The 23,913-nt window shown below is 35.7% G+C and overlaps 4 protein-coding genes across 4 annotated transcripts; 3 read left to right on the plus strand and 1 right to left on the minus strand.

Annotated features, from left to right (window-relative positions):
* The first annotated feature begins 4,501 nt into the window (after positions 1-4,501).
* LOC137730739 (zinc finger protein 5-like) lies at positions 4,502-5,498 on the plus strand. Its single transcript, XM_068469697.1, has one exon. The coding sequence runs from the start codon at positions 4,502-4,504 to the stop codon at positions 5,291-5,293; it is 792 nt and encodes a 263-aa protein (XP_068325798.1). The 3' UTR covers positions 5,294-5,498.
* A 7,151-nt stretch (positions 5,499-12,649) lies between these two features.
* On the plus strand, positions 12,650-16,993 carry LOC137731089 (chaperone protein dnaJ 16-like). Its single transcript, XM_068470165.1, has 12 exons — positions 12,650-13,011; positions 13,954-14,077; positions 14,300-14,382; positions 14,485-14,596; positions 14,678-14,782; positions 14,891-14,941; positions 15,468-15,557; positions 15,678-15,786; positions 15,889-16,037; positions 16,120-16,173; positions 16,306-16,529; positions 16,620-16,993. The coding sequence occupies exons 1-11, from the start codon at positions 12,875-12,877 to the stop codon at positions 16,522-16,524; spliced, it is 1,233 nt and encodes a 410-aa protein (XP_068326266.1). The 5' UTR covers positions 12,650-12,874; the 3' UTR covers positions 16,525-16,529; positions 16,620-16,993.
* Positions 16,994-17,072: 79 nt separating this feature from the next.
* LOC137731090 (peroxidase 6-like) lies at positions 17,073-18,464 on the minus strand. The gene has a single exon (XM_068470166.1). It carries the CDS (start codon positions 18,301-18,303, stop codon positions 17,155-17,157), a length of 1,149 nt encoding a protein of 382 aa, XP_068326267.1. The 5' UTR covers positions 18,304-18,464; the 3' UTR covers positions 17,073-17,154.
* A 3,054-nt stretch (positions 18,465-21,518) lies between these two features.
* On the plus strand, positions 21,519-23,572 carry LOC137730528 (IAA-amino acid hydrolase ILR1-like 1). The gene is made up of 5 exons (XM_068469520.1): positions 21,519-21,917; positions 22,208-22,333; positions 22,464-22,778; positions 22,877-23,005; positions 23,183-23,572. The coding sequence occupies exons 1-5, from the start codon at positions 21,549-21,551 to the stop codon at positions 23,570-23,572; spliced, it is 1,329 nt and encodes a 442-aa protein (XP_068325621.1). The 5' UTR covers positions 21,519-21,548.
* Positions 23,573-23,913: the final 341 nt, after the last annotated feature.

The raw sequence follows: 23,913 nt of genomic DNA on the forward strand, positions 1-23,913 counted from the left end.
TTTTAGTATTTGTTTATATTTTGCTTATTTCAATAATTATATAATTTGCAAGTGGTTATTTACCACAGTAGTGGAAAAGTGCTAAGCTTTTTCATGATGCGGGGGTTTAAATTATGTGGCAGTTAATTTAACATTTAATCTAATAAAATTCGTCGTTTTGACAAAAAAAAAATTGTATGATTCATTTTCAAGTTCTAAGGACCGTGAAGCATTTGGTTTTGATTAAAATAATGGTACCATAGTGTTAGTTCTTGTATGATGGCGTGAAATCAAATCTTATTAGTGATTAATTAATATTTAATTTAACAAAATTTATCGTTTGAAAATAAAAAAAATATAATTCAATTTCAAGTTCTAAGGAGCATGAATCATATGGTTTTGATTAAAATAATGATGGGACCCGATTTGTCTAAGCAGTTTCAACAAGGCAATAATTGAAACTCCATCAGGCTATTTTGCCTAGGCATTTGCCTAGTTCCTCGTATGGTAGATTGGTGTACGTGGTGCAGCAAAATGGAAATGCCTAGTCATTGCCTAGGCCTTTGGAGATGCTGTGAATCGGGTGGGATCGGTCGTGGGTGGATGGGACCAAATACAGAGGCAGATTCTCTGCACTCTTACTTCTCATAACTCACATCTTTTTATTGTCTGTGCGGTCACAGTTAAATCACGTTAATATTTTATATTAATTTTTTTATAGACATAATAAGATAAAAAATAATAGTAATATAAAATATTGACGTAGGTTAACCGTGATCGTACAAACAGAAAGAGATGAGAATGTATGAGAAGTAAGAGGGCATAGAATCTACCTCAACCAAATGCATGGGTCACTTTGTGATTCGATAGACGGATATTAAAATTGCGGGATACAATAAAACAGCATGTTTGAGACTTGCTTTTATTTTGGGATTACATTTCCCTTGACTCCGTTACATAATACATACGATAATAAACCGCCTTGTAAGAGTTTATTAGGGACTACTTATGTTATACTGACCAAAAAAAGGGATTACTTATATTATAAATACTTGCGCTCATAAGTTGGTTTTACTATAAAGTAGTATACTAATTACGTCGAAATTTTTATTAAATTCAAGTGCTTTTTTTTAAAAAAAAAAAACCTTAAGATGACCTTCCTAGAAACCGTTTCTATGCCTCTGTGCACTTTTAACTTTAAATGACATACGTTGTTAGAAATAGTTTTCTATCGTAATCATACATATACATACCAAGCACCAGGAAGTTGAACGTGTAATAGTAAAAGAGTGATTGCGTATATATATGTAAGACTTCAGCTCTACCAAGCTAGCTATGTGCCTAAACATAGTATTTCAGATCAATATTTGGATTCGGATAATCTGCACTCTGCGGCTGAAAAATGGCAAGAAGTCAGCGTTATATTACTCTAAAAGCATATTTTAAAAAACAAATTCAATAAAGGAATGTAAAAAAATCATATATATGAAGTTTCTTCTGTCACTCTCAGTACTAGATTTTCTTCAAGCAAACCCTAGTTCAAATTTAACTAGGAATACAAATTAATAGTTTAAAATGATAAAGGCATGTGCATTGTGCAGTGACTCCACTTATATGAAGATAAGTTTTCCCCCACCCTCTTTCCTTGAAATGACTGGGGAGGCATCAGTTTGGACTCAGCCTTGTTGCTTCCCATTAACAATGTCCAAGTAACAGTTGAATAAATGATTTATAAAAATTATGGGTGACAAATTTCTAACCAAAAGGCACTAAATCTCTAATGCATTGGTTAATTTGTTTCAGTAGCAGGTAGCCACGCAACTTCGTTTGTATTCCGGAGGCTTTTTGGATTCAAATTAAGTTGTACCAACAATAGAAAATCTTGCGTGTCGCCGTGTGTATATAGGTTTTTTGGATTTAAATTCAGTTGTACCAACATTAGAAATTTTTGCGTGTCATCATATGTATGCACACGTTGACAAGGCAAAATCTCTCGTATTAAAAGAGTTAAGAGGATAAAAAGAAGTTTCATGCAATCGGAACACCAGTTTGGTAGTATTATAAACCAATTATACACTACCATTTATTTTCATGCAATCGGAACACCAGTTTGGTAGCATTATAAACCAATTATACACTACCATTTATTTTAACTTTTTCATATAGTAATGTATGAACGACTTTAAATATTGTATTGTCGTCAACATGATATCCCAAGTTCATAGAAGTTGTTCTCCTAAAAGGGTAAACATCTGATCTGATTAGCTACATATAATTAACTGGCTAGCGTATGTATAATGCATGCATCTGATCAGATGTTTCATAAATCATAACTTCGTGATATCATATACACAGACTACATATATAAAATTGTCACTCTCTCATCTAACTTTGGTAGTTCTGATCTTTAATTAAACAGGTAATCCATATTACTTGCCCTCAGTCAATTTTGGTTTTCTTTGTAGATTAATAAAATAAGAGAGAATATTAGTTTGGAGATTAGTCCAGAAGTGGAAGCAAAGCAAGATAGGGTAGTGGAAGGAAAGCAAGATTAGTGGAACGAAGTAAGGTTTCTTTTTGGAGGGGTGTCTTAGGGGATCAAGTTATGAAATATGAACCCAATTATGGATAAACCAAAAGGAAACATATGAAATCAATCAATCAAAACCAACCCACCATTTCTAAATGGCCTCATTTTTATTCCACATGCTGTTGAAAATGGCTTGATGACAGCATGCCTGGTTGGAATTGGAATTCTTCTCCCAAAAGCAGGAAAAAGGCCGATTAGAAATTTAGAGAGAGAGAGAGAGAGAAGAAAGAAAGAGGAGTGGGAATTAGATGAGCATGAGAGAAATCTCTATTGGTGGAAGAAGTCCACCATGAACAAGATCTTAAGAAAAGACAACGGAATAACAACACAATCTAAGAAGTTTATAGAATCTGTAACCCAAAGCTACAAAATGCGGGGTCCAATCAGAACACCTGTCCATCCCAAATGCTTCTCTTAATTCATAAAAATAATGTTTAGATGATGACTTGATTAACCTGAAAACATATGTTTTTTGGGTAATAATATAAAAAATTAGGGTTTTGCCTGCTCTAAGAAGATACGCTAAGATCTCATCCAAGACCCTAACCAGTATATATGCTGACCTCATTGCCCACTTCTTAAATATTGCTTTGTTTATCAACTAATCTGCCTTGCTATGTTCCTATTAAGTACATATTTTTTAGAAACATGGTCAAAATTAATACACATATTTTAATTGTGTTTCGTTGGTTTAGGATAATTAATCATTCTAATTACCAAGAAGTTTCATTTTAGTGCTGATCAATCACAAAGCTACAAATCTCATAATTGTATATTAATTACATGAAAAATGCTAAGGAGATTATCTAAAAAATATGACTCTCTATGATTTTCTGTCACCTCATATTTTTAGCACAATATTTTAGAGTATTAGCACAGAAATTAACTTTAAATTGTAAGATGTCAGAAAATCCATAACAGCATAAAGCATCCCACTTTGAGAGTTTCGTTAAAAAAATTCTAATTACATAATTGGTGTCCTGGAGTGGATGGGACTGAGCACCAACACCTGTAAAATAAACTATATATTCTAATGCGCTTTAAAAAAAAAAAAAAAAAATTATGATTAGGTTCTTGGGATGACAATACACGAATCCACTCATGACTCATTGAGTCGTTGTAACATAATCTAAGATATTCATTTAAGTACAGTGAAAAAGATTTTGTTGGTTTTTGCAAAGTTAATCCCTTGTTTCTTTTGAAAATTCCCGTCTTTCTTTGACTTTTGTTAATTGGATGCAGTTAATTATGTTCATAGTAACTTTAATCATGGAATAAATGTTTTTAAAATGCCTCAAGTGGTGGTATATAATGGTATTTTTATATATTCTAAAGTGTGTAATTATATCACATTTCCTAGTTTGACGAATGAAAATCTAGACCTAATTAATTTCGTTAACACAGTTTATCCTTCTTATGCATCCAAATTCTTGAATCGCTCTCCTCATAATATAATAATTAAATTAAAATAACGCTCGTATAAATAGATACATAAAATAATTATTCATAATTAACAATGAAAACGTCCATAAATTAATTAAAATATCGCTCAAATAAGTAAATAAATAGACTTCTTTCTTGCTTAACAATGAAAACGTACTGTCTGGAACTTTTCCAAGTGTGTATCTACCTCTACTGTTCTACATCTAACTTAATATGAAAGGGTTTAAAAAACTGATATATGCATGAGACAGCTTCTCCGATCTGACTTTTCCTTTTCTCCGTTTGTTTTTATTGGCACTTAATTGGTGTACATTTCTTAATCCCATCATGAACATTAGAAAAAACCAATATAAATTGAGATGCAATAAATCGTTGGAAACCCATAGAGTTTACTATAAAAGAAGCACAAGCCAGACAACTACTCCCTACAAATCAACCACTCGAAATATCTTCCTATAGTTTTTCCTCCCCCACATTACAAAATTAGAAATGCAATCGGAAACCAATACCGTAGGAGCTTGTGCCGAGAAGAAGCTCAGGCTTTTCGGATTTGAGCTGAATCCACGTAGGAATGAAGAAACCTCCATGAAAGGAGGACGGTCAGCAGCAGAAGGTGGTGGGGATGAAAGTGTAAATTCATCAAACTCTGTCTCACATCCGATAAAATTGGAACGATACAGAGAGAATGAGAAAAGCTCGACTAGTGATCCAGATGACAAGAAATTCGAGTGCCAATATTGCTTCAAGGAGTTTGCAAATTCGCAAGCACTGGGTGGGCATCAAAATGCACACAAAAAGGAGAGAATGAAGAAAAAAAGGCTCCAGCTTCAAGCCAGAAAAGCCAGAATCAACTATTACCTCCAGCCTTTCCAAACTTTCCACCACCATGGCTCTACGGTGGCTCCATCGTGGTTCTACGACCCCTCATCGTATCTCAATCCTGACCATCCATTCACCCTCCACGAAGAATCCCAGATCAGCTTCAACTCGTTCGATCAAAGTTATGGGTCCTCGAGCGGGTCCCACTCTCAGGTTTCCAATTGGTATTCAGTGCCACCTCAGCAGCAGTTTCCTTCTTCCCAAACGGGAGAACAAGATCATGTTATAAACCTTAATAAGTTTACGTTAACGCAAACAGACAGGTCGGGAGAAAGCAGGCCTATCGTCTTCAAGCCTTCTCCTTTATCTGCTTCAACTCATCAGAGCTGTAAACCGTTGGATCTTCAGTTAGAGCTCGGTGTGCCGTCGAAAATTCGGAGATCTTCTAGGAGTGAGGCTTAGCATGCATGGCTCTTCTTCTTCAGTACAAAAGCTGCCATTTGTTCTCCAGTAGTTTGAGATTTTTTATTTTTCATCTTCCAAAGTGAAACAAAAATATATGAACTGCATTATATATATATATATATATATATAGTTTTTTATACGTTCAAATGTACATATATTTAGTAGCTGCAAATGAAGCCATGCAGGATTTTCAGGTCCTTAATTTGCTGACAATTGTTTGTATTGTATTAGCATTTTTTGTGTGGACAACTGGATATTAAACTTTCTGTTCTAAAGTTCTAATGTTAAGGGAATTTTCTTACCTTTAACTTTATAAGTTTGACATGTCGGTATGGAGAAAATTCCATAGTCTACTCGTTGTGTGTGTTGATTTATCTTTTTTTTTTTTTTTTTTTTTTTTTTTGAATTTACTTTTTGTAGATTAGCATCCTTAAAACAGATCTAATTTTCGTTAAAATCAAGTGCAACATCGACGATTCATGACTTGGTTTCCAACTCAGCAATATTATTATTATTATTTTTTGTTGAGAAAACTCAGCAATATTATAGGTATACGACTTGAGGAGTCAACTATAATTACAAGAATTCTTTTTCTTTCATTTCAAGTGCGATGAACTTTGTTAAAAAAATTAAAAGAAGGGCGATGAACTAGCTCTTGGTTCTTTAAAAGAAATTATTAATTTAGTGATTTTCTTTTTCAATGTTAGAAGTTACCCTCTCCATTAATAATAATAACCGCAAAACAAACAAACAATCATGACATCATTTCTTTTGAAAAAAAAATGAAAGAAAATCTCGAAGTGAAAATTACATAATAGCATAACAACAAAATTTTCGGTGTGACTGGTGTTTTGCAATTCGATCATGTTACAAACCGTGTATTTGACAAATGATTCGCAAAATATTAATTTTGTTGTCCGCGATATTAGGGTAATGGTAGAAAGATTAAAATTTTAAATCAAATTTGTAAATCAAATAATGTGTCATCAATAATAAATAAATACGTTAATCAACACTTAGTTAACAATCCAATCATCTACAAACACATCATTTGGTTTAAAAAATATGATCTCTCTAGTATTACTAGTGATATTATAACGTGTGAATTAATAACACCGTACGGTGGTCAATTTTTCTGTTATAGCATATCTAACGCATGACCTTTACCCCAGGCCAGGAGAAGATTTAGCCCCAAGTTGCCAAAAAAAAAAAAAAAAAAAAAAAAATCCTTTCTGACGCACCCAATCAACCTAGGCTAGTTGAGACCCAAGACTCCTTGTGAGGCCATATTAGCTCTAGATCTTGTTCATGAATTCTTAAGATGGTAGCTTAGAACAATATATATCAGTAGCCAATAAAAATGAGCACTTAACACTTTTTAACCTTTAACCTCTTTCACCGTTAGAACAATAAAATTTTAAAAAGATAAAATTTCATGAATGATGTCAGTTTAGAAGACTAGAGATTTTATCTTTAGCCCATGATCCTTGCTTTTATGATTAGACATGTTCTTACGTGCACCCAAAAATTTCTAGAAGAGCTAGGCCAACGTATGACAATTGTATTTTTCTTCCCAAATTCATTTGTTTTGACCCATTCCAGTAAAAGCATCAATACTCTAGAAGAGTATCATATCATGGGATGTTAAAATAACAAAGAACACTTGTCAGTCGTCCAAGTAATTAAAGGCACTTGTGTATTAACTATTTCTTAACATAAGTGTTTGTTTGAATAATCTTTTTATTAATATAAACAACTTGTTTGAATTATTCTTCTCACTCCAACAATGTTGAGGTCTTTTCTAGTGGCAAATAAAAGGCTTTTATTCGATGGATTTTCTATCAGACTGGCTATCGCATTTTGTCATTGTTAATATATATACATATAAGAGATTTTATGATGTGCCAAACACAATGTTCGACATACTAAGTGTTATAATTAATTAGTTGAAATTTTGAAAAATAAATTTTTAACCAATTATATCATGACAGTTGATGTACTGATGTAGCAAGTCATGTTTCTGGGACATAAAAAAGTTCTCATATATATAGATGGAGTTGGATTCAAGATTACGATGAAGCTGTCCATCTCATCATATCTTATAAGTCGTAAACTAATAAAAACCAAATCCCAAAATCATGCATTCTTAATTTCTTATTCTATTAATTAATAAAATTTAAAACTAGTAGTGGTAGTCGATCGGTCTAATAAGCCTCCTCACCTAATTGATTTTTAATTGCAGATATGCTTACATTATTATTTAAAGCAACAAATTAATTATCTATAAATTGACTTATTTACCTTATTAATCTTAAGTATTGCAATTGCGTATATAATTTTCAGTTACGTACAATTAGAAACTACGGTTAGTACACGTCCATGCACATTGCATATAAAAACATCCACGCGAGGTGTGAATCCTTTTCCTTTTACTTTTCTTCTACTATATATATTATGAAATGCAATTTTATATTTTAAGCACGTACGATTGAACGATTGTACATCGATTGAGTTCTTGATTTACTTTTATTTACTTTTTAAATTATTTTCTTTGGTTTCGAACTGTTATTTAAATTCCAAGTAATTGATTTTTCCTGGGGCATTGTCCACGTGGACCTAAATTGTTGGTTTTGTAGGCTCCATGTGTTGCATGATAGCAAACTAACAGAAAGTTTAACGAAATTAAACCGTTATGACTAAATTGATCTATGATAGTCACTTTCATAGACAACATTAACTGATTTTCAAATTAAGAGACCAAAATAATGAAACAGATCAATTTCAATAACCATTTGCCACAAAAACCCTTACTACTATAGTACTATATGTGACATTTATAGCAAACAGCCTAATTACTTAAACCAAGTTGAAAATTACTTGAAGGATGAAAAGTCAAGACTCAACTTGGAATGAAATCCCAATGGGCCTCAAATCTATAAATTGGCATTATAATTGATTTGGGCCGGACAACTTTTTTTTTACACTATGGGCCTGGACAACTTAAACTAACTACAATTATGTCAAACTCTGAGCAGTCTCGCGAGTTTTTATTTTAGAAATATAATTTTCACATTATTTTTAGGCTCACACACATCTTTTGATTTTTTTTGTCATGAAATTGAATAAATCAAGCGGACATAAAGGTTAGTATCAAACATGTATGAGAAACTTAGAAAGTGTGTACTTATCAATTTATTTTATTTTTTGATTTTCTGAATAAAGAAACAAAGAATCGAAAAATGACCTAAAATGTATGGATAAACACTCTGTTTCATAGGATATATTTTTCCGAGCCGTCGAAAGGATGGATGTGATGTAGCTAAGGATGAGAAGGTGTTACATTACATCTCTCATTTGCCCCGTCTCGCACGAATAGGCAAAGGGTCGCCCTCTTGACAGTCTGATTTCTTACAAGAAAGACACCTTCATGCCAAATTGCCAAATCTCATTAAAAAAATGAAAAAAGGAATATTAAACAAAACCAAATCAAATTTGAGAACACTATGTATGTTTCCTTCAACTCATATTCTTCTGCTTGTCTTTTTATTTGTTGCACAATAAGTTACGCTTGGTGATTCACCAACCTCGACAAAGCAAACCTAATACATAATTGTAACTAAATCACCCAAGCAAATAAATAATAAAAAAAAGGTTATCGTGCATATAAAATAAGAAATGCTGCAATTTGTAGCTTAAATAATTAAGGATATTTATCTTTATATACGAAGTCCAACGAACTGTATGTATTGTTAGATATACACATCCATCATGAAGCTGGCTGATGTTGGTTCTTATTACTTCACCTTTTACTCTCTGTCATGACAGCAAACTTCCATAATAAAACTTAACGTTGTTCCTATATGGAATTGAGGTGTAATAGAAATGAATGATTTTCTGACCATGCATTGCATGAGCCATATATAACACAAGTCTGCAGTAAGTGGTGGATTTATGATTTGAAGTGGAAAACGGGCAAACGAATTTCAATTTACTTACGAAGATATTTATTCAAACACTTGATAGTCCTGGAACTACTTTGGTCTCAATGTACATCCACTCTTGCCTGGAATCACCTTCATCAAACCTTTTCTTGGCACCCAAACACCTTTTATTGTTGCCCCCACCCCCATACTTTGCCCTAAACAACAAAATTAAGTTTCAACAATCCTAGAATGTCTATGTATATAGCCTGTCATATTTATGTTTTCAATCATATCGGCATTTATAATTCCAAAAATAAATAAATGAAACATTTTATTCGACAAAAAGGGTGATGATAAATTTATATATTATTATTTTCCATGTATGACGCATGTGGACCATATGATGATATGTCAGACCCATTATTTCATATGCTTTTATATGAAGGGTTCATAAATCATGGTAATGATAATTTCCCAAGAAAGAAGAAGAATAAATAAATAAATATTTTATTAACTGTAAACGATAAGTTTTTATTTTTAATAATTAATAATCTGTAAAAGTTTGAGGTCAAGGTTCTAATTCAATCCCACCGCACTGATAGCGATTTGAATAACCTCATTAGCCTTTTTAGCTTTGATTATGATCAATGAGGCAATGCTCCAACCCACCTCCCTTTGAGCCATTTTTTCAAACAAATAGGAGGTGTGTCTCCCAGTGCGCAGTTTCTCTTTCTCACTCTTAAAATGGCGTAAATTTTTGTGCGAGGCATATTGTCTGACCTTTTGTTTGGGTGCTCTTTTTATCTTTTTTTATTTGTGCAGTCACGATTAAGTCACGTCAATATTTTATATTTTTATTGCTTTTTATCTTATTATCTCTATAAAAAATCAATATAAAATGTTAACGTGGCTTAACCGTGACAGCACAAAATAGAATGGGATGGGAAGGGCATACAATCTGCCTCCATTTTTGTTAGTGTGAGTTTACTATGTAAAGTATGCACTTCTGAATAGTGTACTCGTCATTTTGTTTATTGAAACGTTCGTCATCGAATCTGGTCAACATTCTCTCATCACTTGCATCAGAACACACTATCAAAGCATAATAAATTTGAGTTTCAAAGAGTTTGTAGTTTAGTTGGTCAAGAATTTTCACGCTTGTACGTGAGGTTTTAGGCCATCTCCAACTAAAGGATCCAGAGGGCCCAAAATAGTCCAAAAATCGTCTCCAACCGAGGGCTAGGCCAGAGGGCTCTTGGAATCTGAGAGGACCCCACGGAATCTGAAAGGGCTAGAGGGCTAGCTAGAAAACTGATTAATCCTGTTGGTTTCTTAAAAAGAATTTTGAATCCAACGGCTAGCTAGCGCCAGTTATCGTTGGATTCAATATTTTTTTTCTTTTTAAAGGTGTGTGAGAAGTTAAATGGGGTGTGTGGATATCACATTCTATTTTTTTCCCTATAAATACCTAAATCATTCCTCACAAAATTTTCACCATTCCTACACCATTTCAATTCTCATATTTTCCTTCCTCTTTCAAAAATCTATCCTTCAATTTTTTTAATAATTTTGAAATGGCCTCGTCTGCAATGAAAGGTAGGGCTTGGACCCGAAAAGAAGATGAAGCTTTTTGCAAGGCTTATAGATGGGTGTCAGAAGATAGTGTGAGGGGGAATTGTCAAACAAATGACGGTGTTTGAACTCGTGTATCCAAAAAATACTTAGAGTTCTATGAAGGCACCACTCCAGTGAATATTCGAAACCACGAGAGTTGTTCTTCAAAATGGAAGAAACATCTTCAGCCAAGTTTGAACAAATGGCATCAAGCATTGTTAGCAGCCGCAAGTAGACATGAAAGCGGCACTAATTACTACGAGGAAGTAAGTATTTTCACAATTTATTTTAAATATTTAATTATATTACATTTAATTTCATAAATTAATTTCCTTTAATTTTTTTTTAGGTATGCAAAGTGGAGGTGTTGTATATGGACAGCAGCTCGAAACCCTTTCAGTTTCACAGTTGTTGGGAAATTTGTAAAGGGTGAGTGTTATTTGAAGATCCACCACAAATAGCTTCTACGCCGGTGTTCAGAATTGCATCCTCAGCTGCAGATATGGATGAAGATGGATCTCTAACCATTCAACAAATAAGGGTAGAAAATTCGTCTTCGGGTGAAAGTTCCATACTTAGGGCTATGGGACAAAACAAGGCGCGAAGGTTGAAGGAAAAGGGTAAGGCAAATGATGATTACGCCGCTCAACATGAAGTGGCAGCCTCATTACAATTATTGGCGAACCAAAATGCCCTTGAGGTGGAAGAAAGGAAATGTAGGCATGAAGAATGGGCCAAACAAATACAAAAAGAGATGGATAATAAGAATATGGAAAAGAACACTTCGAATTACATTCTAATGAGTAAGGCCTATTTTGATAGAAAAAAAAAAATTATGAGCCGACGGTAGTTGTTTACCTCTGACTATACTCCTACGATGGCGGATGATGAAGATGATGTTGATTATAAATATTAAATTTAAGTTATTGTAGTTTTTAAATTTAATTTAATGTTGTTTTCGAATTTAATTTGTAGTTTTTAAATTTTAGTTGTAGTTTTTAAATACAAGTTGTAGTTTTTAAATTTAAGTTGTTGTTGTTTTTAAATTTAAATAATAAATTATGTTTGGCCATATGGCCTTCGGTTGGAGACGGTTTTTTGTGACAGGGCTAAAACGAGCACTCTGACCCTTTGACCCTCGGTTGGAGACGGAGGCAAATATGGCCATGTACTGTTCATTAAAATATTAATATCTTGAAGGACCAGAGGGCTAAAACGAGTCATCTAGCCAACCCTCGGTTGAAGATGACCTTAAGCTCAAATCTTCGTCCTCTATGATCGTTTGTATTTAAATAAAAAGTTACTATTACACGAATAAATGATGAGATTGTATATTAATGATTTATATGAATACTGATTAGCCTTTTGTTTACAGATGATTGTCTTCCTTTAATGAGACAAATTTGTCTACAAAATGGATTTTATTATTGCGATGTTCAAGTCAATCAAATATTAATACGCGTTTTAACTTTTTTATACGAAAATGTATTATTTACTTAAAACATCACCAAAATGAAATTTTGTTGCATGAAACTCCTTTTCCCACTTAATTGGAGTAAATCTCAAATTTAATTAACGTAGATTAGAACATAATTGTGATTTATTTAGTAGTTTACGTTAGAAAGGAAGGATACAAATTCTTGCGGCTTTGGTATAACACCACACGCGCCGATCGCGTGCAAACCATGCGTATTACGCACCCCGGCGTACATTATCAGGAATCCTCTCCTTTTCAAATTTTCTCCGGAGTTGACATATTTTATAACAATAATAACTATATGACACCTAATTTCCCCCTCCATCTCTCTTGTCTCTCTCTCTCCACCCCCTCTCTCTCCTCCAAGGCTCCAGCTTGGATGTGCATGGAGTCTCTCTGCCTCCTGGTTTTCTGATGCTCCAGTGCTGTGCGACAGCTGATTCGGCTCCTCCACTTCTTTGAAATGAGGGAAATTTTCACTCCGGAATCGTGAAATCGGCGTTTCGGAGGTAATCGAGAGGCAATTTCTAGGGTTTTGTGAAGAAATCGGCCCTCAATTTGAAAATGCCGGGCAGCCGATCGAAATCGGAGAAGCAGGAAGCTGAGAAGCAGCTCCGGCGAGACGCTTATGAGGTCCTCGGCGTCAGTAGGAACTCCACCGACCAGGAAATCAAAAGTGCTTACCGGAAACTGGCTCTCAAGTACGCTCATCTTCCATTTTATCCCTTTTTTTTTTTTTTATCAGCTTTTGAGTTCCGAGGCACTGTTGGACTTTGTTTATTTCTTCTTCGATGAGTTCGAGCGTATGCCTTCTGTAATTTTTGAAGTTAATTTGTATTTAATTTGTAGCTGATGTAATTGAGAATATCAGTTGTGAAATTGGGTGCACGGATTCTTGTTTCTAATGAGATTGTAATAAATGCTGGTAATTTGCATAATCCAAAGTCAAACGCAACTTAGATGCAAACAAAGACGAAGGCATGAAATTTAGGAATAAGGGTTAAGAATTTTGTAGAATTAGTATTCGCTGGAAGTAGTGGTTCCCGGTTTGTTGACCATCGCTTGTGTGGAGCATCTGCAGAAGAGAGAGAGAGAGAGAGAGAGAGAGAGAGAGAGAGAGAGAGAGAGAGAGTAGATTGGGTGAAGGATTAGGTCGAAATTAAAGGTTTCCTGATAGTTGCATAGATTTGCTAATCACTATCTTATAAGCTATGCTATTCCGCATCGTGGGCAGCTGCGTTGCAACACTTCTTTTGCGTAGTCATGTGAGTCTCGGATTTCTGTGGTGAAATCTTCTTGTAGGCTTTTTGGACAGATTCGTGCTAACATATTATTAACTCTATATTAGATGGTTCTGACTATGGAATTCCAGATGTTTAGGTGTTGGATTTACAGTAGAAAGATTGAAGTTTCCTAGGTTTTAAATTGAATGTTCAGTTTGATCTAATGGGTTAGTTTAAGGCATCAGATTGCACTTCCTTATATGTTTTTCCTTGATAATCTTGTATAATATAAAGGATTTTGAAAATGTGCTGCGCCTTGGTCCATGACTCCATGTGGTCGTTTGGTTGCTTGAATGGGTTCAAATCTTACAGAGTAAAAGAGAGAAAAATTTATTGATAATGCTACAATGTATCATTCAGGTACCATCCTGACAAAAATGCTAATGACCCTAAAGCAGCTGATATGTTCAAGGAGGTTACGTTTTCTTATAATATATTGTCTGATCCAGACAAACGACGTCAGTATGACACAGCCGGCTTTCAGGTGAGATATTTTTTGGGTGCTTATTATCGTGAACTATTGAAGATTCAGTCACCTTTTTTTTAATCAGAGGCAAATTATTTGTCCCACACTTTAGGGCTGTCAAGACTGCAGTCGCTCCCTCTGTTGATGCATGCGTTTAACTTGGATTATGTCGATGCATTTTATCCTTTTGGTTAACATGAATATTTTTTGCTGAACATGATTCCTTTGTTGGTTGTCTAGGCTGTTGAAACAGAAAGCCACGACTTGGAGCTAGATCTTTCAAGTTTGGGTGCTGTAAATACCATGTTTGCTGCCCTTTTCAGGTTTGGTTGGTTTATTTTGCTCTTTTTGTTCTTCAGAATTTTCTTCCCTTCTCTGAACTTATGAAAGAATTCCTGATGATGTAACACTATTTTACACATCAGTAAACTTGGAGTGCCGATAAAGACCACCGTATCAGCTACTGTCTTGGAGGAGGCACTAAATGGGATGGTCACTATCCTTCCACTTCCATTGGGGCAGTCTATAACGAAAAAGGTAAGTTATCCTTTTTTGGCCTGGTTTATTATTTTAATTATAGTGTTCTATTTATTCACTCATTTTCCTGTCTTTTAACAGGTTGAAAAGCAATGTGCTCACTTCTATTCTGTTACAATAACGGAAGCGGAAGCAAAAGCTGGATTTGTGTGCCAAGTGCAATCTTCTGACAAAAGCAAGTTCAAGGTTAAGTCTTAGATCTCTTCGTACACGTGTCACCTGGAAAGTAACTATTCGATTATCTTCTGCTTTTTTAACTTGTCAAGTTTTGTGGACGAAATTTTCTTTTTGCAGCTATTGTATTTTGATCAGGAGGAGACTGGTGGATTGAGCCTTTGCCTACAGGTGCCAAGATTTTTCATCTTTAATTTTGTTGGGTTATGGATCATTAATGTAGCCCAGCACCACAATAAGCTCCTTCATATGACCGTGAACTATAAATATAGAGCTGGGTGGCTTATAGGATAAATTGAAGAGTGGGACGATTTTTATCTTATAAGAACATGGTCTTGCTTTCAGTCAAAGTCATGTAAAATCAAGGGTCACATGTTAATATCATCTTCTTTCCGAATTGATCTTTCTTTGGGGATGGAGGCATGGAAGGAAGAATGAAAATGGGGCTACAGTGCTAGTATTTTCAATTACTAACTGATATATGCGTAAGAATTACGGTTTCATATCAGCTGCAATATAATGATTGGGATCTTTTGGCGATGCTTCTTATAAATAAATTGTTCTGGCCACTGTTATTTTCATTCTAGACAAAACTGTCCTAACTACCTACCTTTCATGTCTGTAATGTTGGCGGGGGCATATGCTTGTTTTACCATGTTTGTCTTAGTTGCTCATTTGTATTTTACTTCTGGTGCAGGAGGACAGTGCAAAAACTGGAAAGGTTACGTCTGCTGGGATGTATTTTCTTGGTTTCCCTGTATATCGTTTGGACCCAACATCGAACTCGGTGAGCTGTTGGAAATCGTAATAATTAATTCTACCTTTGAATTCCATGTTTCTAGTTTTTGTTTCAGGTTTTTTATCCTAATTGTTCTTATTATGGTTTCTATAAATCTTTTGGCTCTAGATGGCTAGTGCAAAGGATCCTGATGCTGCATTCTTTAAAAAGCTGGATGGGTTTCAGCCATGTGAATTAACCGAACTGAAAGCAGGCACCCATGTGTTTTCTGTTTATGGTTTGTAACTTTTGTCTATGTCGAGTTTACTGTGTTTATTAGTTGTACTGTACTCTACTAAACCTCACTACCACCTCGGTTTCGTGGCAAATTCGATTCTAGGTGACAATTTTTTCAAAAGTGCAAGCTACACGATAGAAGTTCTTTCTTGTGGACCTTTTGCAGAAGAAAAGGAAAGTTTAAGGGCGGTGGAAGCTCAAATACTATCAAAAAGAGTGGAGTTATCAAAATTTGAAACCGAGTACAAAGAGGTCTGTACATGACATAAGCACTGCATATAACCCTTGTAATTGTAAATACCTTTACCTTACTTTTCACTTGGCTTGTTTACAGGTTCTGGCACAATTCACGGAGATGACCTCCAGATACACACAAGAAATGCAAGAGGTAACGCTCTTTGTACCTTTTTAAACAAACTTCATTTGAATGCTTAAGCATATTGATAATTTTGAACTACACTCAGTTTCTGCTGTTTTCATTTCCTTTTCTTTTTCCCCACTATGTTGGGTTTCTCCTCAGATTGACGAGCTTCTCAAGCAGAGGAATAAAATTCATGCCTCGTATACTATTGCTCCTCCAATGAAGCGTAGTTCAAGTAGGAGTAGAAATAAGGGTCAGCCTAAGGAGGTCAAAGAAGATGGTCAAGTGAGAGATAAGAAACCTTCGTTTAGAGATAGATCTAAGAAGAAAAAATGGTTCAACCTTCGCTTAAAGGTTGACAAAAGAAAACCTTGCTGACCAGGGTGAGTGTCATAGCTTCTTCTATTAGCTTTGCAGCGTTCAATGTCAACGATATCTTGATTTTACTTCAAGAGAATCTCCTTATGCTACAGGAAGTCAATCAGGCACTCTCTTTCCAGTTTTTGGTTCCAGTGGTTTTGGCATCCATCGAAGCAAAGTACAAGTTGACCAGAATTACGTTCAACAACTGCATAAGCGGATATGATTTGGCTCCATTAAATCAATCAGCCCGTTCTTTTTGCATCGGCATTGTCATCAAATCACACATGTAAATTGGCACAATTTGTTCGATGAACTCTTTCCTTGGGTACTAGTCATTTTGGATTAAGGAATGAAAAATTATGGCAGGATTGTATTTGCTCCTGCACAAGCTCCCAACTGTTCTTTGCCAAGTTTCTCTTGTTGTAACTGGCGATTTCGCCGTACTTAACAGACGTTATATTAGAAGCAGTTCCTTTTTGGTTTATGAATTTGTAAGTTTGTAATTTCATAAGCTGCACATAATTGCTTACAAAATTCGCAGCTACATGTCTGGGAGAGACAACATTTTCGTATTTCTAAACTTTACAAACAAATGAAAAAAATGCAAATTACATCGATTACAAACTGACAACAGGTGAGCTCGAATTAAGCTGAGGATATTTTTTTCTTCTTGTTCAAGTCTTGAGGTTTGTTGTTCGAGTCTTGAGGCTGCTTGTTCGAATCTTGGGGATTGTTGTTCGAGGCTTGGGGTTTGTTGTTCAAGTCTTGAGGTTTGTTGTTCAAGGTTTGAGGTTGTTGAAGGTTGTTGAAGGCGTCGCATCGGCGTCGGACCTCCCCATGCTTCCCTGTCTTCACTTTCATCAAGCTGACCCTCTGTATGGCCTGGCCGAAATCCTCGAAAAACTTTGCCTGGTCGGCGGCGTAGAGATCCACAAACGGCTTCGTCCGCGGATCCGTCACAAGGGCGTTATCCGTCGCCAGTAACCCTAGACCCCTTTGCAAGTTTTGGAAATACAAGTTGTCGAACTTCCCCGGGGTCATGACGTCGTTGAACGCCGACATCCCGGGGTTGGTAGTGTAATTGGCGCAGAGCTTCCTCAGACCCTCCGCGTAGTTGCGATTGAGGGCGGGATCGGTCTCCGCTGTCGTGCTGAAATTGAAGAGGCGTTTGGCGAACTCGTTGCAGTGGGAGAAACCGATAGTGTGGGCCCCGCTTAGGGCGACGAGGTCCTGGACGGAGAGATTCATGGAGGAGAAGAGGTTGATGATCTCGGAGATGGTCATGTTGGTCCTGGCGTAGTGGCCCTCCACACGATCGGCCCGGGAGATTAGACCGTCTTTGCGGCCGAAACGGAGGGTGTAGTGGGGTCCACCGACCATGTTGACAAGGTTGCGTGCGGCGGCGGAGAGGATGTCGGCGCAGGAGACGACCCCGGGGCACTGGAGCTCGAGGGCGGTCTTGATGCGGGTGACGACGTCGAAGCCATCTCCGGGGATGGCGACGTTGATGTCGGCGTCCCTCTCCGCCTTGTTGAAGGAGTTGGAAGCGATGAGGAGGGAGGCGTCGCAACCTTCGAGGACGCAGTCGTGGAAGAAGAGGCGAAGGACGGCAGCGGCGGTGGTGGGGGTGGCTATTTGCTTTTCGGTGACGATGCGGTGGACGATTTCGTTGAATTTTGGGCATGTTTTATCGTAGTAGTTTTCGGTGAGCTGGGCACGGGATGCTATCGCGGCGGGAAAGAGTAAAACTAGGGTTAGAAGGGTGATCAAGGGGGAATGGGAACAGAATGCCATGGTTAATTAGTGAGAGGAATGTTGGAGATGGAGAGGTGCATGAATCAATGGGGGAATGCGTGTCGTGTTTCCTTCTTTGTGATCGTGCAGGGTGGGGAGAAGAAGATAGAAGAGAGAAAGTTGCGGATTGTCTTTTGTGGAAGAGAGGAATTACAGGGGAGGGGAAGGGAGGGCTGTGCATGCATGCGGCTGACTCTTGGGTTGGACTGGTGCAAGTCCAAAATGCTAGGGGACATGATTTTCTACTCCTTCTATTTTCGCAATAAGTCCCCATTTTTGGTGCACCGTTATAGGTCTAGGCGCAAGAATCTGCTTGACAAAGCGGAGTTGTTATTTGTAATACGTTTACTCTTCAACTTTTTGATAAAACAAATGTGAAATTTATGTTTTTAATATAATAATTTGAACCATATTAACTGAATGATAATATTAATGTTGAGATATATCGTATAATTTACAACATAAATTATTTATACATGAGAATGTCATGTTTTTAAGAAAGACGTCGTCTGGAAAAAAAACTTTTAAGTTTTGAGACGATTTAAAAATCCTAGACTAGAAACCTATGTTTTAAGTGATGACTTTACACCTTAAAAGAACCCGGTATGTCAAAAACTGATTAAAAGTTAAAGAAAAATTAAGTAGAAGTGATTGAATGACGTATTGCACAAATGATCAAGAGCATCAACTCGTACGCTCAATATAATGGATCCGCTTCTCAGCCCTCCCACTTTTTATACACTTTTTTTTATTTTTTATTTTGTGCTATCATGGTTGAATCACATCAATATTTTATATTGATATTTTTATAAAAATAATAAGATAAAAAATAATAATAATATAAAATATTAACGTAATTTAACTGTGATCGCACAAATAAAAAAACAGAAAGGATAGGTCCCAAAAAGCGATACCAGACATCATCAGCTGAGATATATAATAGTTTATAGAACTTAAATATATATATATATATATATATATATATATATATGTTGATTAAAGTTCTTTTTAATAAGTTGGAATCGCAGGATCCTGTCAAGATCTTGACAGATATATAATCATGAGAGAGGATTCGCCTGTTCTTCTTTTGTGAAAATCCCAGAATTTTTTTAATCATATCTATTTATCATATATCGTGCGGTCTGTTTTTATTAAATTGTTTATAATCAATTTTAAATAAAAAAATTTACAATGAATTCTAACCGCACAATATAAGATGAACAGATATGATTAGAAAATCCCCAAAATCCTCACAAAGAAAATCAGGTGAGGATACTCCGGGTATAAATTATAATCATAGGACATGTATTTTGTGATAGAATTAAAAAATTGTTGAAACTAAATACAATTGTTATGGTAAGGTGAATGATGTGACTTCCTACTATGAATGATGAATGATGAATGGTCGATTTAATTCTCCAAGGAATTAAAGTAATGTCTTTACTTCGATTAGAGTATATGTTGAACGACTTACATAAACGATAAAAAAATATAATAAAAGAACAAAGGAAGGAATTTCTAATAGTTGTGGATCTCATGCACATTGAACTTCAATGATTTAAATCGACCTTTTTTTAAGGTGCATCTCATATATCATCTTAACAAAATAGTAGTTGATTGAAAATATTTGAGGCTTCTAATTGAGTTCAAAAAAATTGACGAACACTATATTTTAAGAAACATTAGAATTTTATCGTAACAATTAAATGTGCAACATACAAAATAAATGGTCCAATTCGTTAAAATTTAATAGAGAGTAGCTCTCACGACTAATCCCTATTTATTATTTTTTTTTCAAAAAAATGAGAATCTACTTTCTTAAACAGCCCGAATAAAAGAGTGCATGAATAGTTTCATCGTTGTATGCATGCAACCCGTGGTTTTTCTTTTTGCCCTGCATAAATTAATTGGTCCTGGGGAGTTGAAAGATGAAGATGAAGAGACCTGGGCGGCAGATATTTTGTCTTCCAAAATGCGCACATGAATCATATTCGTCTCATGCACCATTGACAAAAGGTCCAACTTAAGACTTGACAATTAACTCATGTGATGATGCATGCGTTGGAAACTAACGCACGTTTTTTTATGTTTGAAAACAAAAGAAAATGCTAATTACGTATATTCTTCCAGGTAAATAAGGGGTTCGGTGCGATTTTTCCAATCCATATAATTCACGTTTCTTAATTACTTTTTAGTAAACATTTGTTATGTGGTATTCTTCCACATGTCCAGGGATGGCATTAGAATTTTCAAATAATAAGTCATGATGTTGACAAAAAAAAAATTCCAATATTGGCTTAGCCACTACACATGTCATTCCACCTGCTATAATATGATTGACTGTTGATGATCTATATATTCAATTTCCAAGTATATATCCATATCTTAATTTGAGTGAAACAGTAATACTTCAAATGCATCCCGAAAAATTATCTTATATTTAATAAGTCCACGAATCCAAATTTCAACACGTGACCTATTTTCCACACTAGCTAGCTGTTGTTCTTGCGACTACCCACCTCAGGCATCACGTGATCTATTTTCCACACTAGCTAGCTGTTGTTCTTGCGACTACCCACCCCAGGCATCACTCAAAATAAACAAACAAACAATTCCTCAGCCGATCGATTGAGGATAAAGTCATAAAAGAAAAAATGAAATTACTGGATAAAATCCATGCTTACATAATATCTGATATGCATATTGCCTGCCATGCCATTGTTGGAAAACAGAAACGAGAAAAAATATTTTAAGATTTGAGTAAAATTAGGAATTTTGTTTTATTTTCCAGATTTCCTTCTGAAATTCAGATTTTTTTGTTGTGCGGATTTAGATTTATTTCATAATATTAATTCCACTTAGATTCTAGGTTATCGTTTGAATTTATTTCTTAATATTTTTCTTTTATTTTGTTATATGTTCTTCCGAGATGAAGAAGAATAAAGTGCGATAGAGGTTGTGAAAGAAGTCTAAAATTTACACTAAAACCTTTTATTTTCAGAAGCTGTAGAACTTTTGATTTTCCCCAACGAAAGAGTATTTATTTTTCTCCTTCTTTTTCTGTGCTGGTATCATTTTTATTAATTTGAAAGCTGAAAAGTCTTTCAAGTCATTGTAGCATTTTTATTTTTAATTTGTGTGTGTATCTATATATACTCACACACACACACACACACACACACGCACACAATTGAATATACCTAGCAAAGCTACTTGCTCATTATTCCATCTGCAATTTGTGCAACATGGACTTTCTTCTTCTGCAACTTTTGTTCCTAATAATCTCCCTTGCCATGCCCTTGTGCTTTTCTCTGAAACTCCAAATCAACTTATCCACCACATATCAGACTTATTCAGTGAAACACCAAATAGTTAGGCTGGCCAACGAACCCAGCACAGTGAATTGGATGAAAAACGTGAGGAGGGAAATGCATGAAAACCCAGAACTTTCATATGAAGAAATCGAAACAAGTGCACTCATTCGCCGCGAGCTTGATAAACTCGGTGTTGCTTATAAATGGCCTGTGGCTAAAACTGGTGTTGTAGCCACGATTGGCTCTGGCTCTCCTCCATTTGTTGCTCTAAGAGCTGATATGGATGCTTTGCCTATTCAGGTTAATTAATTATCTCACTATGTTTAATTTAATTTATTTTGTTCAACCTTCTTTTATCAAAGGCAATTTAAATTGTTGGGTTTTGTCAGTTTTGATCAGGTTGATATATATATATATATATATATATATATATATATGTATATATATTCTATTGCTACTTTATTCGTTTCACTGGCTTTTAAATTTTAATCGAAGTGTTTTTGACAAGTGATTAAAAGTGGAATGTTGAAAAAAGATGCTTTTGAAAAAGCATTGTCATGTTGACAGTACTTTCCTGAATACGAGTATAGGAAATGGTGGACTGGGAGAACAAGAGCAAAGTGGAGGGAAAAATGCATGCTTGCGGCCACGACGGCCACGTCGCCATGCTTCTTGGCGCTGCAAAAGTACTAAAACAACTGCAAGACACATTACAGGTGATGTGAAATATTCAGTTAATGAAAAACTCATTAATTTGTTGATATATATAGGCACGCTCGAACGCTTACTATTAATGTGTCGCTAACCACTCGTTTGGTCCACTTCGTAATTTTGTCACCCTTGCAGGGAACCGTTGTACTTATATTTCAACCGGCTGAGGAACGTGGTTCAGGCGCAAAGGACATGATTGAAGAAGGGGTGCTTGATAATGTGGAGGCAGTTTTTGGGATGCACGTAGCGCCTGTATATCCGACTGGCGTTGTTGCATTGAGGCCTGGAGAATTTCTAGCCGGTTGTGGGAGCTTCAAAGCGAAAATTCACGGGAAAGGGGGTCATGCAGCAATTCCTCAGCAATCCATTGATCCGATTTTGGCAGCATCAACATCTGTAATTAGTTTGCAGAACATCGTCTCGAGAGAAACAGATCCTCTAGATTCCCAGGTATGTATATATTTTTTTTCTGCAATTTCGTCTGTGTGATTGTTTCAAAGAAAAAGCAGGATTGTGCTTGAACAATGCAATGTTGAACATTAATGCAGGTGGTTTCTGTTGCTGTGATTAAAGCGGGGACTTCTTTCAATGTCATCCCGCAGTCAGCTACAATTTCTGGTACTTTTAGAGCTTTTAGCAAGAAGAACTTCAATGGACTCATGAAAAGAATCGAAGAGGTAATACACCAACTACGTGGAAGTAGGCACATATCGAACTGGTTACAAATTTTTAATCAAAAACAAAATTGCATATGAACGCTAAACCCTGATTTATGCAACTTATTGTTTGTTTAGTAAATTGTAACCGTGTCTAGCTAAGCGTAAACATACAACTGAAATTCTTCTTGCTGACAGGTTGTAAAAGGGCAGGCAGCCGTGCACCGGTGCTCCGCTGAGGTCGAATTCCATGGGAAGGAACATCCTACCATCCTTCCTACTGTAAACGACGAGAGAATTTATGAACAAGTAAGGCGAATCTCGAGCGAAATAGTAGGAGAAGAAAACATAAAATTAGCTGATACCTTCATGGGGAGTGAGGATTTTGCTTTTTACATAGACAAGGTGCCCGGATTCATGCTGTTTTTAGGCGCAAGAAATGAGAAGATAGGAGCCATACATGCACCGCATAGTCCTCGCTACATCCTCGATGAAGATGTGCTTCCCATTGGGGCTGCCATACATGCAGCTTTTGCCCATTCTTTTCTGTCAGATTCAACTGGGAAGTTGCACCTTCATAATTTATGAAAGTCCATCTTCTTATTATATGTTAATTTGGTATCATCCTTGTAAGTTCTCAAAAAGATCGATTCATCCAGATTATCTTCTATCGTGAAATGATGTAGAAGATGTGATTTATGATTTAAAGGATCAATGAATTGATCACAGAGTTGATTTACTTGATAACGAAGTATGACAATTAAATTTGTAGTTGTTATGTTCAACACAATACGATTCGATTGATTTGTACATGTTTTCAATTTATATGTTTGCATAGGATAAGTTGAGTCAGTATTGAGATTCGCAAAATTTCAAATTGTATTTAACACCACATTACATGAATATAATAAAACATAACACGTTGTTAG

This window comes from Pyrus communis, chromosome 4, assembly GCF_963583255.1.
Source record: "Pyrus communis chromosome 4, drPyrComm1.1, whole genome shotgun sequence".
Taxonomy (NCBI): Eukaryota; Viridiplantae; Streptophyta; class Magnoliopsida; order Rosales; family Rosaceae; genus Pyrus; species Pyrus communis.

Coding starts and splice junctions, on each gene's coding strand:
- LOC137731089 (XM_068470165.1), top strand. CDS start 12,875: ATGCCGGGCAGCCGATCGAAATCGGAGAAGCAGGAAGCTGAGAAGCAG. Junction 13,012..13,953: donor TACCGGAAACTGGCTCTCAA/GTACGCTCATCT, acceptor TGTATCATTCAG/GTACCATCCTGACAAAAATG. Junction 16,038..16,119: donor TTGAAACCGAGTACAAAGAG/GTCTGTACATGA, acceptor GCTTGTTTACAG/GTTCTGGCACAATTCACGGA.
- LOC137730739 (XM_068469697.1), top strand. CDS start 4,502: ATGCAATCGGAAACCAATACCGTAGGAGCTTGTGCCGAGAAGAAGCTC.
- LOC137731090 (XM_068470166.1), bottom strand. CDS start 18,303: ATGGCATTCTGTTCCCATTCCCCCTTGATCACCCTTCTAACCCTAGTT.
- LOC137730528 (XM_068469520.1), top strand. CDS start 21,549: ATGGACTTTCTTCTTCTGCAACTTTTGTTCCTAATAATCTCCCTTGCC. Junction 21,918..22,207: donor TGGATGCTTTGCCTATTCAG/GTTAATTAATTA, acceptor ATACGAGTATAG/GAAATGGTGGACTGGGAGAA. Junction 22,334..22,463: donor AACTGCAAGACACATTACAG/GTGATGTGAAAT, acceptor TCACCCTTGCAG/GGAACCGTTGTACTTATATT.